General features: G+C 39.6%; 2 protein-coding genes and 1 long non-coding RNA gene across 9 annotated transcripts in view; 1 reads left to right on the forward strand and 2 right to left on the reverse strand.

Annotated features, from left to right (window-relative positions):
- Positions 1 to 2,597, reverse strand: part of LOC100465932 (keratin, type I cytoskeletal 28) — a 7,758-nt gene extending 5,161 nt beyond the window's left edge. For both annotated transcript variants that reach the window (XM_034641316.1, XM_034641315.1), the window contains exons 1-4: positions 2,100 to 2,597; positions 1,581 to 1,663; positions 877 to 1,033; positions 1 to 96 (exon numbers count right to left, since the gene is read on the reverse strand). The exon at positions 1 to 96 is cut by the window's left edge. In XM_034641316.1, coding sequence (XP_034497207.1) covers positions 1 to 96; positions 877 to 1,033; positions 1,581 to 1,663; positions 2,100 to 2,549 — 786 coding nt within the window. In that variant the 5' untranslated portion in view covers positions 2,550 to 2,597. The remainder of the gene's footprint in view (positions 97 to 876; positions 1,034 to 1,580; positions 1,664 to 2,099) is intronic.
- A 7,471-nt stretch (positions 2,598 to 10,068) lies between these two features.
- Positions 10,069 to 14,449, reverse strand: KRT10 (keratin 10). Of its 3 annotated transcripts, none has more exons than XM_034639722.1 (8): positions 13,824 to 14,449; positions 12,946 to 13,028; positions 12,418 to 12,574; positions 12,167 to 12,328; positions 11,951 to 12,076; positions 11,411 to 11,628; positions 10,729 to 10,943; positions 10,069 to 10,432 (listed from the first exon to the last, which is right to left on the reverse strand). In XM_034639722.1, exons 1-8 carry the CDS (start codon positions 14,433 to 14,435, stop codon positions 10,326 to 10,328), a joined length of 1,680 nt encoding a protein of 559 aa, XP_034495613.1. In that variant the 5' UTR covers positions 14,436 to 14,449; the 3' UTR covers positions 10,069 to 10,325. The 3 variants fall into 3 exon arrangements, with proteins under 3 accessions (XP_034495613.1, XP_034495614.1, XP_034495612.1); XM_034639723.1 differs by having other exon boundaries at positions 10,749 to 11,039; XM_034639721.1 differs by having other exon boundaries at positions 10,729 to 11,039.
- LOC105240067 overlaps positions 10,994 to 15,680 on the forward strand; it is a 131,422-nt gene continuing 126,735 nt past the window's right edge. For all 4 annotated transcript variants that reach the window (XR_004619352.1, XR_004619351.1, XR_002143852.2 and 1 more), the window contains exon 1: positions 10,994 to 11,089. This is a non-coding gene — a long non-coding RNA (uncharacterized LOC105240067). The remainder of the gene's footprint in view (positions 11,090 to 15,680) is intronic.

Consider the following 15,680-nt stretch of genomic DNA (forward strand, 5'->3'; position numbering starts at 1 on the left):
CATGTTGTTCAGCAGGACCGTGAGGTCCACGCCGGGCGCCGCGTTCATCTCCACGTTCACGTTCCCTCCGGCCGCGCACTGCAGCGCCTTCATTTCCTGCGGGGAAACGGGAGCGGGACTCGAGGGGCCGTTTACGGTCAGGTCAGGACATGCGACTGCTCCCCCGCGCTGCTGCCCTTCCAGCCCTCTGCCCTGTGACTCTTCCCTCTCCTCTTTCTCTTTTCCTGTCTCCCGGACTTTCCCTCCCCCACAGTTCTCCCCGGGGATGGGGTGGGGGGGGCAAGTAGTTGGTGTTTTAGGTTTTTCTAACCTGTCCTACGGTGTTTTCCAAACATTTTTCATCCATTGTTTTGGAGACTATTTTGGGGATAGTCATTTATCTTTCCCCTAAGGGGTTCGAAGCTGCCTGGTTTATATAACGTGTCAGGTACTGGGTTTATTACTGTACAGGGTTCAACATTCAAGTACAGCCAGGCTCATTGAATGGAGAAAACAGTGACAACGTTTCCTAGCCAGAGAGGTCTTTTGTGAGAAGGTTGACCTCAGGGATGGGCTTTTATAAATGAAAGAAATAATCGGGTGCAAACAAAGACAGGTGTATCAATGCAAAAGCAATGCACCATTTTCAAAAGGATACACTGTTCTGCAGCCTAAACAGTGGAAGGGTACAGATCAGATGGTTGATATTTTTAACCTCGGGGGATGAGATCAGAAGGGCAGAGAGCAGGGAGAAAGAAAATTCTTTCTTTGTATGCCTTTGGCATTGTTTAAATTACGATAATGAGCACGAAATACTATGATCATTTAATGGCCCTCCCTGCGAAGTCTTTAAAATGTGCAGAATCAGGAGCTGCCCAAAAGGACTGCGTGTCCTACCTCTTCGTGGTTCTTCTTGAGGTACCTCATCTCCTCGCTCAGGGATTCGTACTGGAGCTCCTGGTCGGTTCTGCAGAGGGTTAGTTCGTCCAGGACCCGCCGCAGCCCGTTGATGTCAGCCTCCGTGTTCTGGTGAAGGGCGAGCTCATTTTCATACCTTGGCGGGCATTAAATGCGTTTCAGCCGAAGTTAGACAACCTCAAGCAGTGTTTAAAACCTCAGATGCTTTGAGCAGCACATTGGAAAGTGAACTGGGACTCAGACTGTTATGAAAGTATACAGCGAACGCCTTCCTCCACTCCTTCTACCCAGTTCTGTGCAAGGAAAGTGGCAGTTATTTAGTGACATAAATTCTGATAGCGGATCGCGGTTAAATGAAAATATGCCATTTTAGAATTTTATCTTAGTGACTATTTTTCCTTACTTGCGTGTTTATGAGCTACTGCTTTGTGGTCGGCGCTCTTCCAGGCAGGCGTAGAAATACAGTGATATTTTGTCCCAAGAACGTAATTAATATGTATAAATTGTGAGGATAGCTGATTGTAAGAACATGCCTTGTGTCAAAGGTATTGTTGTATCGTCACACGCGTTACTTCCTTTAATCTTTTATAGTTTATTCCACTCAGGATGAAATAGAAATTTTATTTAGCATATTAAATAGACAGGAAACTTTTTCTAGAGAGTGATTGTTTCCTGTCACTTACTTTAGCCGGAAATCATCAGCAGCCAGTCTGGCATTGTCAATGTGCAGAATTACATTAGCATTAGCAGTAGTGGAAGAGATAATCTAGAAGAAACCAAAAGGGAGGACACAACAAATAAGCCCGCTCTTAAATTGATCTTAGGAAATAAAAAATGTGACACGATTAACGTTTGCATAAAAATCTTATTTCCTTAAGTGACAATCAAGATATTTAAAATTTTAGTTTTTTAAAAATTACAAATGTAGTTATTTCCTCTCCTCTACTCACATAACTTTTAGAACGCAACACTTTCTTATCATTGAATGTATTTCAAAACCAGTAACATTGAAGCTCCTTGAAATTCATGCATCAAAGTGCCTCTTTTTGACTAATAGGAAGAATTATTTCTGAAAATAAATAAGTATGACCATAAATGACAGATAACAATTATGACGCATTTCCTATTCATGTTCTGTGTCTTTTGCTAGGTAATTCTTAGTTTTAAATACTTTGAGTATCTTCAGATTTGTGATTTCTCACCTTATTCTTAAGATCCTCGATTATTAGGTGGTATCTGCTATAGTCATGATCAAGTCCACGGCAAGATCCTGGTCCATACTTGTCATACCAACCCTTGATTTTCCTCTCTAGTTCAGCATTTGCCTCCTCCAGAGCTCGCACGTTGTCCAGGTAGGAGGCCAAACGGTCATTAAGATTCTGCATGGTCACCTTCTCGTTCCCAGACAGAAGTCCCCCTTCACTTCCAGCAAAGCCAGAACAAGCAGCGTTTCCAAGGACACCACCAGCATGGCTCCCCCCAGGAACACTGCCCAGGCCCCCTCCCAAGGCACAGGAAAATCCACTTCCAGCAACAGAGCCGCCACATGCATTGCTGCCTGCGAAGCCTGAGCCTCCACTGGTTGGTCGGACAGATCCAGTTCCAGACCATAAGCAAATCTGCCTGGACCCACTAGAAAATCGGAGCGACATGATAGAATGAGCAACGTTCACCTTGTTTGTGACAAGATAGCTGTAGTTTCAAAGGAGAACTGGATATCCTGTGCTGATGCTTTCTTTGGGCTTTTATACACAATTATTGGGGTGTTTCTATTTAAGTTATGCATGCCAGAAGAAAAATGGCATCATTCCGATTAGCATGAAATTATGTATAATTAGGTGATTTTTTTTTTAAATTGATGTCTAGCATCCCTGGCTGTTGCTTCAGGGTATATGTTATCTTAAATATAGCACGGTTCACTCTATATTAAGTTCATTATTTTAACTTCTAATTTTGGGTGAGTAATCCTTTACTTTCATCTAGACCCTAGGAATATACCGTCATTAGCTGGCACCAGATATTATAAGGTTTTAAAGGTAAGATTGTGATAGGGTACCACCGGTTAGCTACAGTAGGGTCCTCATTACCGGAGAGGTGTATAAAGAACGATTTCCTAAGAAACACATATTTTATCCTGCCATGGCAAAATAAATAAATAAATAAATAAATAAACAAATAAATAAATAAATTGTGTTACTTAAAAAAATATGATCCTGGTAACTTCTCTGGTCTTACCATGATTATGACATCTATGTATTACCTTGAAAAATAACAAAAGTATTAACTGATTCCTTTATTGAACATGTATGGCCACTATGTCTGGTATTCAAAGCTACATGCAAAAATGAAGACATAATGATAAATAAATGCACAGATGGAAAAGATATGGGCACAGTCTTTAAGAAATGTATGGTCAAGATCAGGCAGAAGCTGGGTCATGTTTAGCCTTCTGTATCAAAGAGTTTGGAATGACTGGGTATGTGTGTGTGCAGCTGAGAGGGCAGGAGAAGTGAGCCAGAAATGACCTGACAAGCCCCCTTGTGAGGCAGTGGCTAGGAAGGTGGGGGTGAAACAGGGGGAGAGGACAGGAAAAGGAGAGATAGGAAGGATTTGGTTGGGCTTGACTGGTTCCAGGTTCTGTGGAGAAGACATGTATAAAATTGTTTTGCCTCCAGGACAGTCAGGGTGTCTCCTGGAACTGGCACAAGGATTCTGAAGCCTCGTCAGCTGGTGCTCTGGCTGTCATCAGCATGGCCTTTAAATGAATTTTCTGGGCAAAGTTGTAGGATTTTTTTTTTTTTTAGAGTGGCCAACTGCTTTAGACATTACGTAATTCAGCCCCTTTGTCATATGAGGCCACTGAGACCCGCACATGTTAAACAATTTGTTCAGAGTCACGAGGAACATGCCTGATGAAGACTTGGCATATGTTCTAGATAGCCTTGAGATTCTGGCATCATGAGTGTATTATAGATACAAATAATTTCTCTAAATGATCCATGCCCACGGAAATACCTATTTTATATATTGCCCTCAGTAGTCTTAACATGTTATGTTAATTGTGAAATTATTCTCTTAAGTTATTGCATTATTGAAATCGAAATATTAACAAATTAGAATATCAAAATTGTGGAAGAATTGTAAATTGTCAATGCCAGATTAACTGTAAATAGTAATTAGACAAGTTATTGGTGTAGTGTGTACACATCCTGCATATGTAAAAAAAAATTTCCAAGGAACGTTTTGTGACAAAAAAGGGAAAGAAGCTGTTTTTTTAAAAAAGCATAAGTTGAAATCACTTGTTTCCCCCATAGCATCACCCTGGTGATCCCACGCTGTTCGCCGCAATTGTCCCTGCCCTTCTACTTCCACCAGGGGGCAGCGCTCGCCTGCAAATGGATGTGGCTTGGGGCTGAGTCACCACTTGAGCCTGGGTCCTACAAGCCCTCAGCTGGAAATTATTAAGACCCTGGTGAGAAGCAACCACAACATTTATCTTCTCAAAGTTCCAAAGCACGATGAGTATAAAGACAAGATTTCCTTATATTTATATGGTGCTTTACAGCTTCCAAAGGGATTTCTTGTGCATTATCTCATTTGAACCTTCAAAGAATCTGCGAATTAGGGAGATTTCCTTCTTCCGATTTAATGACAAGAAAACAGGACAAGGACTGTTCAGGGACACACAGCATGAAGCAGCGTGAGTCAGGCCAGAATGGGCCTTGGGATTCAGTGTGGCAGTCCTTTTGTTAAATACAGTTATCTTCAAGTCAGAAAAGTAACTCCAATGATGCCAAAATCTCTCTTTAATGAAAAACATAAACATACTTCTTACAAAATTCTTTTCAGAATTGCTAGTTAATAGCAAAACGAAACTTTTGACTACAGTTATGCTGCCTATCAGGTGTCATTCATGCATTTTTTTATTGTTGTTCATTCAAGAGTATTTAACGAGCACCTACTATGCACAGAGCCCTATATTAGTAGTGGGGCATTAGAGGGGAAGAAAACAAATGCCTTCCAAGCTTTTAGTGTGGGTGATGCTGCTGTGAACACGGCACATATAAATATTGCTTCAAGACCTTAGTATCAATTCTTTTGGCTTTAGACCCAGAAGTGAAACTGCTGGATCATGTGGTACTTTTGTTTTTAATTTTCTGAGGAATCATCATACTGGTTTCTGCGGCGTCTGTACCATTGATTTCCACCAACAGGGCACAGAGATTCCAGTTTCTTCACAACCTTTCCAAAACGTGCTGTTTTCTATTATTATTATTTTTTTCTATTATTATTATTATTATTATTATTATTAATGGTAGCTTTCCTAATGGGTGTGAGGTGGTATCTCATGGTAGTTCTGATTTGCATTTCCCTAATGATTAGTGATGCTGAGCACCGTTTTATGGGTTTATTAGCCGTACCCCACTTGCTTTACAACCATTTTCAATTTACTGAGATGCATTTTGGTACCATTTTGTTTTCTAGTCTTGCCTTCAAATTTCTTACTTTAGAAAACCTTCCAGAGGCCCTGTAGATCAAAACTTGAATGAGAGTTCTTCTTCCAAAAAGCTCATTAGCTCTGTCATGGCTCAGCTGGCCTGTGACCCTGTTTATCCATGCTTTTCAAGCATTTCTCCTGAGGTAACTTACTCGGAGTAGGAAAGGTTAATTAGAAGCTTAAGTATGTGATTTTTTTTCTTTGCTAAAATCCTGAAGAACAAACCTATTTCAGAGCACTACTCAAATTCTCCCCCTAGGTAATGTCACAATAATTCCCTTTCTAACTGGTACTAGGCTGCGAGGTCTCATACTCAGTGTTGGGGTGTGAGATGATGTTTGTGTTTTTATTTAGAGACACTGAAAAGCCAATGTGACAACTCAGAGTCCTACCTTGTTTGGCGTGACTTTCTTTTTTTTTTTTTTTTTAAGATTTTATTTATTTATTCGACAGAGATAGAGACAGCCAGCGAGAGAGGGAAAAAAAGCAGGGGGAGTGGGAGAGGAAGAAGCAGGCTCATAGCAGAAGAGCCTGATGTGGGGCTCGATCCCAGAACGCTGGGATCATGCCCTGAGCCGAAGGCAGCTGCTTATCCGCTGTGCCACCCAAGCGCCCCTGGCGTGACTTTCTGTGGGACAACCTAGTTCAAAAAGTATCCTTAAAAAAAATCCTTCATACCTGGTTTCCAGACTGGATTAATTTTTCTTGTGATAACTTATTTCTCTTTGTCACTCGAAGATGCAGCATGGGTCATTTGCCTCATGATTAAGGTGACCACAGCTGTAGCTTTTAGGGATGGTCAACTCTCTCAAAACTTTGGGACAATCACCTGGTCCTTCCCACTTACCTTCACCTCTTGCTCTGTTTTATTGGACCTCAGGTTCATAGGACTATATTCATCCTAATCCTTTGTGACACACTCTCGCCACTATTCCTACTATCTGGAATTTTGTTTTGCAGCCCCAGGACAGTGACCTGACCTTGATCTCTACCCCATGGCAGACCACGTTAATGACCACGTACTCTAACAACCTATTGTGATGTTCATGTCCATCTTTGGAGAAACTAGATTATTTAACCAATAAACATATTTCTCTGAGGATGAACAGAACACAGGCTTTTTTTGTTTTGTTTCTTTGCTTTATAAAACCCTCATTTATTTGGACTTATTTAATACATACCAGGAGCACTAAATTTATAAAGGTTATTTATATACCCTTTTTCATATAAATAAAGAATAAAAGCAGATACATTGAAAGAACAGAATTAAAAATTTATAGCAGTTACCGAATTTCAGGACTGTCTTTTTCAGTTTTTTGATAATATTTTGAAAATATTTTTCAAAATGTATAGTATTCTTTGTTTTATAATTTAAGTATAGTTGACACACAGTATTTCATTAGTTTCAAGTGTGCAATGTAGCGATTTGACAACTCAGTACTTATGCTGTGCTCACAAGTGTAGCTACCATCTGTCACCGTGCAACGCCATTACAATAGCATCGACTATATTCCCTATGCTGTACCTTTAATCCCTGTGACTGCTTCATTCCATAACTGGAGGCCTGTATCTCCTATTCCCCTTCACTCAGTATAACAATCTCCCCACTGGCAACCATCAGTTTGTTCTATTTTTGGGTTTGTTTCTGCTTTTTGTTTTTTAGATTCCATATATAAGTGAAATCATATGGTATTTGTATTTCTGTCTGACTTATTTCACTTGGCATAATACCCTCTAGGTCCATCAATGTTGTTGCAAATGGCAAGATCTCTTATCCGTTTTTATGGCCGAGTAATATTCCAGTAGTGGAATTACTGGATCATATGGTTTTCCTATTTTTTATTTTTTGAGGAAACCCCATACTGTTTTCCACAGCGATTGTACCAATTTACATTCCTGCAAACGGTGCACAAGGGTTCTTTTTCACTACACCCTTGCCAACACTGCTTGTTTCTCTTCTTTATTCTAGCATTCTGACTGCTGTAAAGTGATATCTCACTGTGGTTTTGATTTGCATTTCCCTGATAATTAGTGATCGAGCATCTTCTCATGTGTCTTTGGAGAATTGTCTATTCATATCTTCTCTCACTTCTAGTTGGATTTTTTGTTTTTGTATGTGTTTTGTGTTTTGAGTTGTGTAAGTTCTTTATATATATTGGACATTAACCCCCATTGGATATATCATTTGCAAATATCTCCTCCACTTGGTAGGTTGCCTTTTCATTTTGTTGATGGTTTTCTTCCCTGTGCGAAATAGCATACTGTTTCTTCAGAGTCTACTCCACGGTGGGCATTTTTTAAGGGTTTTATTGGCATTAACTCATTTTATCCCCACAGTAATCTCAAGTGAAGTAGCTATTGTTCCTATTGTATAGATAAGAAAACTGAGGCTCAGAAGGGTTGAAGTAACTTGTCCAAATGTTACATGATTCAAAAATGCCAGTGCCAGGATATGAAGAACAGGAACCGTTGACTTGGAAATGGACGCTTAAAGCCACAAATGACCTCTTTCCCTAATTCTCACTCTCCAGATGCAATATAGATGGGATACTGGGTGGACCTTATTTAGTTAACCTTACTCAAGCTATTTCCTTTATAAACCTGATCATAACTAAGATGCCCTAGTAAAATTAAGCCACCACAGACATCAGACTCATGGCGCAAAGCTTTAAGCAGTGTGATGCAAATCCTTCTGGAGAGACAAGCTTTTGCTGTATAGTAGGATTCCACATGAGTGCCAGAATTGGCTCTGCTAGTCTCACTGGACACTGTCCTGCTTAAATAGCAGGACTCTATAACAACTTTATAATTTATAAGAATGTGTATGGGATTTTTTAAATAGCTGCATGATAAATCCATGTAGTAAGTAAGAATAGTGATCTGTACAGTTAACCATAACTTTTTAAAACTATAAATACCAATGTACTTGTTAAAATCAAACTTGTTTAGACAGTCTTTATTAAACTGTAGTTTGAGTCTAGTTCAGAAAGTTCTATTTTAGAATTTTTTTCAGTTCTATTGAGATATAATTGACATTCGCACTTTTTAAGGTGCATAGCATAATGACTTACCTATACAGTGAAATGATTACTGCACTAAGTTAACATTCAAAAAGTAGTTCTTTATCAGGGATAAAGTATTTACTTTATCAGAGAAAATGTAATGTAATTAATTGTTTAAGAAGGTATTGGAAGACTGAACAGGTAAGAAGCCAGGACTACGATGATTTAGACCTTTCAGAAATGAAGGTTTGGGTTACCACCCAACCAGATGAGGACCTCTGACTAGCTGAGATCCTGGCTTGGGGGAGGGGGGCAGTTAGGCAGGTGGTGGTGGTGGTGGGAAAGGGTAGAAGAGACAAAGCTTAATAACAAACTATCTCATAGTAACATATTTATATTTGTGTCATTGAATATGAAAACACTTTATTTCTTCAGAATAAGGAGAATGGCCATCTCAGATTATGAATACTACTCTAAATCCTAGGGTTTGTCTAACTTTGTTAGATATTTTAAAAGGTAGTGTTTCTCAACAGTATATTCACAGTGGCAGCTCAGAGTCCTTACCCAGCAACATCTCTGTTTTAGGGTTTTACAGTGTGGCATGTTGAGACTTCAACAGTGAAGTTTAGGAGATTGGTTCCCCAGAAGGGAGGCTGGTACCCACATAAAAAGACATGCCAACCACAGTGGACAGTTTCTTAACTATGGTAATATTTGGTGCTATGTAGGTCATGGAGCCTTAACTATACAGAAGTCCATTCATTTAGAAATATGGCTCTGGTCATCAGTTTGGAGTACAGAGGGTAAGGTGTACCCAGCAGGATTCCCAAGTAAATGCCCTGGGGACCAGGGCTCAGGTGATGGGGAAAACAAGTTCAAATCAGTAAGGATACAGAGGAAGGGGTAGACATGGGTAATCTAGGAACTCACCAGTGAACACAAGGTAATCTTAGGGGCAAAGAATAAATCCAGCCCTTAATAAATCCACCTACTCCGTATACTAGTAGAGTACTAAGTCATGTCAGTTGGGTTCTTAGTGGCTGAAGGATGTGCTTGCGTTGACCCTACAAGTACCAGGTCTTTAGACCTTATCATTAGACAGAATTTGGTGAAAGCAGGGACCTAGAGTTGTCCTTTTGGTAAAACTGATAACATCATGTCTTGACAGTGTTTCTCCTGTTCATCTGATAGACACAAAATAATTTCATTGGGGTGATATGATTGTACTCTCCTGGTAAGTGGTAGATGATATCTCTTAAGGCATATAGCATTTGGGCAGAAATGAATGCGAAGAAAATGAGGGTAGGTAAATGTAAGAAGCCAAGTAATCAGAAAATGTGACATTTCTGATAACTTTATCTTTGGGGTCTTAAGATATTTTAGAATTTTCAGGATTGAAATAATTCAGAGGCAGAGCACTAGGAGTTTTCCATATACTGTGTATCTTTAAGAAACAGTAAGATTGGGGTCTCTGAGACTTTTCACTCTGTGAAATTACCGACATTGATCCAACATACCCACAAAATTAAAACATTTACTCGAGAGAAATCATAATAATAATTCCGTCTTCAGAATTTCTGGATAAATCAACCTTCAAAGGCTATAGTTCATCAATCTTTAAAATTAAAAATATCACTTAATTTAAATAAAGACAATTCTGACCAAATTGGATAGCTTGCATCAGTAAGAAAGTTTATTGAAATTCGTTAGTGAATGAGAATAGAAAAGTTCTTTTTCATTAAAGAACACTTTCTGGTAAATGAAAAGAAGAAATACAGAAACCACAAAACACCTTTTAGACACCTTATTTTCAAGAAGTGAACCTATTTCCATAGACCATTAAGACTAAAGTGTTTTGATGATTTTGTTTTTCATGCATCTGTACATAATGGTCTGTGTGAAGGGAGACTCTTTCCTCTTGATGCGGCTTAATAGTAGTGTTTCCTGGTTTCCGATTCAACCATGGATGAAAGGACTCTACCATCAGGTGCCACCTCTTCAATAATTGTCTTGATTACTCTGGGTTTGTTAGTATCTGTACGTGAAAAAACAATTTAGATTAAGCGATTTGTAGGGTCCTTACTAATTAATCAAAATTTCTAAAAAAATACATTTAAAAATTCATTTTTTACGTTGTTAAAAAAAAAAAAGGAGCAATGTTTAAGCAACAGCATCTTGGACCGTGACATTTTTCCTTCAAGATGGATGTCAAGAGTACAGTTTGCGAAAAAAATGCAAGTGGAAATCTTTGAGATTTTAATTTTTTAAAAAGCTCTAGCGCGTAAAAAAGCAACGACACCATCGCAGAAAATTAAAACTAATTCTGATTACCCCAGCTAGTTTCTGCTGACCTTGGTCCCTTAGAAGAGGGCTCTCCAACCGACCCAGACGACGAGGACTTGTGACCTCCGCTAGAGCTCCCGCCCCCGTAGCCGCCGCCGGAACTGCCGCCGTGGCCACTGCCGCCGTGGCCGCCGCCGCCGGAGCTGCCCCCACCGTAACCGCCACCGCCGGAGCTTCCGCCGCCGTAGCCGCCGCCGCCGGAACTTCCTCCGTAGCCGCCGCCGCCGCCGGAACTTCCTCCGTAGCCGCCGCCGGAACTTCCGCCGCCGCGCCCGCCGCCGTAGCTGCCGCCGCCGGAACTACCAGGAGTAAGGGTCACGTTCGGTTAAGCTCTTAACTTTGAAAAAGGGTGGGTCGCTTTCCACGTTATTGTTACTTTAAAAATAAGCAAAACGTGTTTCGAGAGGAAAAAAAAAGAAAGGAAAAAAACCTGTTAAGTATGGATTCTAAAACCCATTACTTAGAAACAATTTTAAATTGCACACGACCCGACGAATCAAATGCATGGAAAGTTGAAAGCTGTGGTTGCAGACGTTTTTCCGTGCTCTGCTTTCTCCCTTCTCCTCCCTTTCTCCCATCCTCTGGCACTTCTTTGGGTTTTGGAAAAGCTTGGCGATTTAGAACATTGAATAAAACCAATTGGGATCATTTAAAAATGTTAATAATTCACCTTCCTTCTCCTTCTAGCAGGCTGCGGTAGGTTTGAATTTCATTCTCCAGTCGGATCTTAATGTCCAGGAGTTGTTGGTACTCGGCATTCTGGCATTCGGTTTCAGCCCGAATCTGTTGCAGTTGTTCCTCCAGAGAGGAGATCTGCGCCTGAATCTGTGAGAGCTGCACACAGTAGCGACCTTCTGTTTCTGCCAACGAGGATTCCAGGGATTGTTTCTGAAAAAGAGGAGAGAACAGATGGTGACTTAGCGACCTCACTGTTTAAGTACAGTGAAGGTTATTTAATCATTTAACAAGACATCAAATAGAAGAATAAAGAAAATGAATAGAATTTGTGTTTTATGTTTAAGGGCAACATTTTAACTTCAGCACGTTTAGAGCAGGGCCGCTAAAGACTTTTCTCCCATTAACGAAGAGCTCCAATTTTATTTCTACTTTCTTATCCTCTCTTTTCTTTTGAGTTGCGTATTCTTATGTGGGCATGAAACTTTGTGTGATAAAGTTGAAGTTATTTCAAAAGAGAGAGTTATTAACATACCAGGGCTAGTTGGGACTGTAGTTCGATTTCCAGACCTTGAACCGTTCGTCTCAATTCAGTAATCTCAGATTTGTGGCTGGACATTTGTTCAATATTACTGTTGATTTCTGTAGTCAGTTCCTTGCTCTAGAGTATTAAAAACAGGGGAAAAGATGAGAAAAATCTGCAATGATAACCAAATGTCCACTGGCCTCATTATGAAGGAAGATGGATTACCTTTTCATTGAACCAGGCTTCAGCATCTTTGCGGTTTTGTTCAGCAAGTTGTTCATATTGGTTTCTCATGTTATTCAGAAGTTCAGTTAGGTCAACACCTGGGGCAGCATTCATTTCTACGTTTACATCACCAGTGGACACATTTTGAAGGTCTTTCATTTCCTGTTTGAGGAACAGAAAGATTTAATGACTGCACCATGACCACAATGAACCCTTTTTTTGGCTGGAGGAAGTATAACTTTTTGCATCACCTCCTCGTGGTTCTTCTTCAGGTAGGCCAGCTCTTCAGTCAGGCTCTCGATCTGCATCTCCAGGTCAGCCTTGGTCAGGGTCAGCTCATCCAGTACCCTGCGCAGGCCATTGATGTCGGCCTCCACACTCTGGCGCAGGGCTACCTCGTTCTCATACCTGAAACAGGCATAGTACAAATACTGGATATAACTTAGATATGGGAGGTATATACCTGGGCTGAGACTGTTTTAAGAAGCAAATATATAGTTTAGTTCATATCAAGGCAACATTTATTGTATACTAATTCACATAGGGATATTACTGGTTTAATGCAAAGAAGTTTAGCACTTATTTTAAAATGCATTTTCTCCTTTTAATAATGCCGAAAAGGTAATATTGAAATTGAAAAATTTTCTGACAACTCCAATACCATTTAACTTTGCGTGAACTCAAGAAAACGTAAATGCTATTGTGGGCGTCTGAAGTCATTGTTAAAAGCAACTTATGTATTTGTTGTGACAGTGTTGTGCCACGTTCACTTAGCTTACTTTAATCTGAAGTCGTCAGCTGCCAGCCTGGCATTGTCGATCTGAAGCAGGATATTGGCATTATCAGTTGTTAGATTGAGGATCTGGAGGAAGAAGCAAAGAAATCAGATACAGATACGGCTTTTATGGTGCATAGATGAACTGCATTTTTATGTTCTCTTACAAAATCATGGGGGAATTTATTTTATCTTAAATATAAAATATTGCAGGGCTCCCCAGATACTTAAATTTGAGTAATTTGTTCTCTTGAAGTTTCTATACTTTGCTATTTCTGTATCATCCTTTCCTGAAAACTAATTGCAGTTATAAGTTGTGTTCCTGCATGTGTGTCCCCCCACTTTTATACTGGGTGATTTCCATGTATTTCAGCCAACTTTTGACTGACTCATACCTTTTGGTTTAACTTGTTTTAAATATATATTCTAAATGAATACACTCTGGGCTGGCACACAGTAGGTACAATTCACAGATTCTCTAGAGGCAAACAGTATCCCATTTCCATCCTGGAGAATTCATGTTACCAATGACAACACTGGTAATTAATATTTTTTTTGTTATCAATCTGAATAATGTTTTGATTCACATAATTCTTAGTTCCTATATTTGTAAATGATCTAGTATTATAGCTATAGACTCATATACTCATTAAAACCTAAAAAATTCTCAGTAATCAGCCATCCTGTAAGATACACAACATACATGCTGAAGATTGCAGTGACTATATCATCACAAATATTTACCTTTGATAAGACTGGATTGTTTTTGGAAGCAAGAAGGCAACATAGGCAAACACAGTGAATAGCTACATTGTGGTTAATTTAAGATTCATCTATTTGAATTACATAGGCTTCAGGTTGGATTTTTAATGGGAACCTTACCTGATTTTTAAGATCTTCGATGGTTTGGTAGTATTTGCTGTAGTCACGGGGCTCTCTCTGTCTTGAGTTGCCATGCTTTTCATACCACTCCTTGATTTTGCCTTCTAGCTCGTAGTTTGATTCTTCCAGAGCCCGCACTTTGTCCAAGTAGGAAGCCAGGCGGTCATTCAGATTCTGCATGGTTACTTTTTCATTTCCGGAGAGAAGGCCACCATCTCCTCCAAATCCACCCCCATAGCCTCCAAAGCCGCCTCCACCGAAGCCACCCCCACCAAAACTGCCCCCTCCAAAGCTGCCCCCTCCAAAGCTGCCCCCTCCAAAGCTGCCCCCTCCACAGACCCCACCGAAGCTGCTGCCGCCATAGCCTCCACCAAAGCTGCCTCCACCAAAACCTCCTCCTAATCCTCCATAGCCACCTGAGGAGCCTCCAAAGCAGCCTCCACCAGAGCTCCCACGACTAAAAGAGCCACCACTGAACCCCCCTGAGCTAAATCCTCCACCGATGGAGCCTTTGCTGCTCGAAATCCTGAAGGATGATCCTCCTCCACCCCCCCCTCCTCCCCCGCTGCGGGAGGAAGAGTACTGCTTGCTGGAGCTGTATCTAACAGACATGCTGATGCTGTTTAGCCCAGGGAGTGCTTGCTACCAAGGACAGTGACAGGCCCTTATATACCGGGAGGGTGTGCCCCACATATGTGAGAGTTTGCTTACTTGCATGGTTTTCTTTTTGCTAATTTAGCATCTTCACTTATGATTGCATACATTGTCTTCAGTAATAACCAATTCCAATATGGATGGTTTTGAATTTGCCCTAAGAACAAACAGGAGGTTCGCTATGTTGAAATTGAAAATGGGTGTTGTTCAGACGAGCTTATGGTTCATTATGCTTTTTCACCTTTTGAAGAACATTGAGCAACTTAAATCCAGTTTTTTCTTCAGCACTCATTTCGGTTGCATAGAGTGTTTGCAAAGTTTAGAAAAAGAATTTTAGCTACAAAATGATAGTATTTTTCAAATTCATGTTTTAAACAGTTTTAATGAATTGGAGCAGCAATTAACATAAAGTCTGCCAGAGTTATGCTCTGATGGAGATCTTACTGAAAATTGCAAGCAACCAAAAAGAAAAGAAAAAATATATGCTAAACAATTTAGTGTTCAAAAGTTGCCACATATAAGAAGTTAAAGCCATAAACACACAATTAGGAAATGTATGTGTATATATCTATAGGGAATCTTTTAATTTATTTGGAGAATGAAAATATATTGATACTCTGGTTAGGGAGTTGGAAGTGAGTAGTGATTTAGGAATCTAATTTAATGGTGTTATTCTTTTTAACTAAAAATATCTAAAATCATGAAGTTATTCTGATATTTTTAACTTTTAAATTCATCATAGTGAAGGTTTATTTGAAGACCACAATGCAGAAATTCTTAGCACTAACCTCCAGTACTTTCTTTCCTCTAAGTCTGATTGATCCTCAAAGGGAGAGTTTAGGTATATTATGATTGTGTTTAAAAATTTGCTTGCAAAAATATAAATCCAAATTTTTAAAAATTTAAATTCACTTTATTTAGTATGTAGTGTATTATTAGTATCAGGGGTAGAATTTAGTGATTTATCAGTTGCATATAACACCCAGTGCTCATTATATCAAGTGCCCTCCTCAATGCCCATCAGATTAGAGAATGATACTTGCTCCAAAAATTATGAACTGGACTGTGAACATATGTAGCCAAGCTAGATTCTGTTTCTCAAAAAAAAAAATTTACTTGGATACACTGTATATAGAATTTAGTATAACAGTTTGTCTAGTGAAGTATTTAATTAAGACTTTAATACATGACATAAAATTATTT

This window comes from Ailuropoda melanoleuca, chromosome 13 (genome assembly GCF_002007445.2).
Source record: "Ailuropoda melanoleuca isolate Jingjing chromosome 13, ASM200744v2, whole genome shotgun sequence".
NCBI classification, from domain to species: Eukaryota; Metazoa; Chordata; class Mammalia; order Carnivora; family Ursidae; genus Ailuropoda; species Ailuropoda melanoleuca.

Coding starts and splice junctions, on each gene's coding strand:
- KRT10 (XM_034639721.1), bottom strand. CDS start 14,435: ATGTCTGTTAGATACAGCTCCAGCAAGCAGTACTCTTCCTCCCGCAGC. Junction 12,329..12,417: donor TGAAGAAGAACCACGAGGAG/GTGATGCAAAAA, acceptor TTCCTCAAACAG/GAAATGAAAGACCTTCAAAA. Junction 12,077..12,166: donor AAGCCTGGTTCAATGAAAAG/GTAATCCATCTT, acceptor TTAATACTCTAG/AGCAAGGAACTGACTACAGA.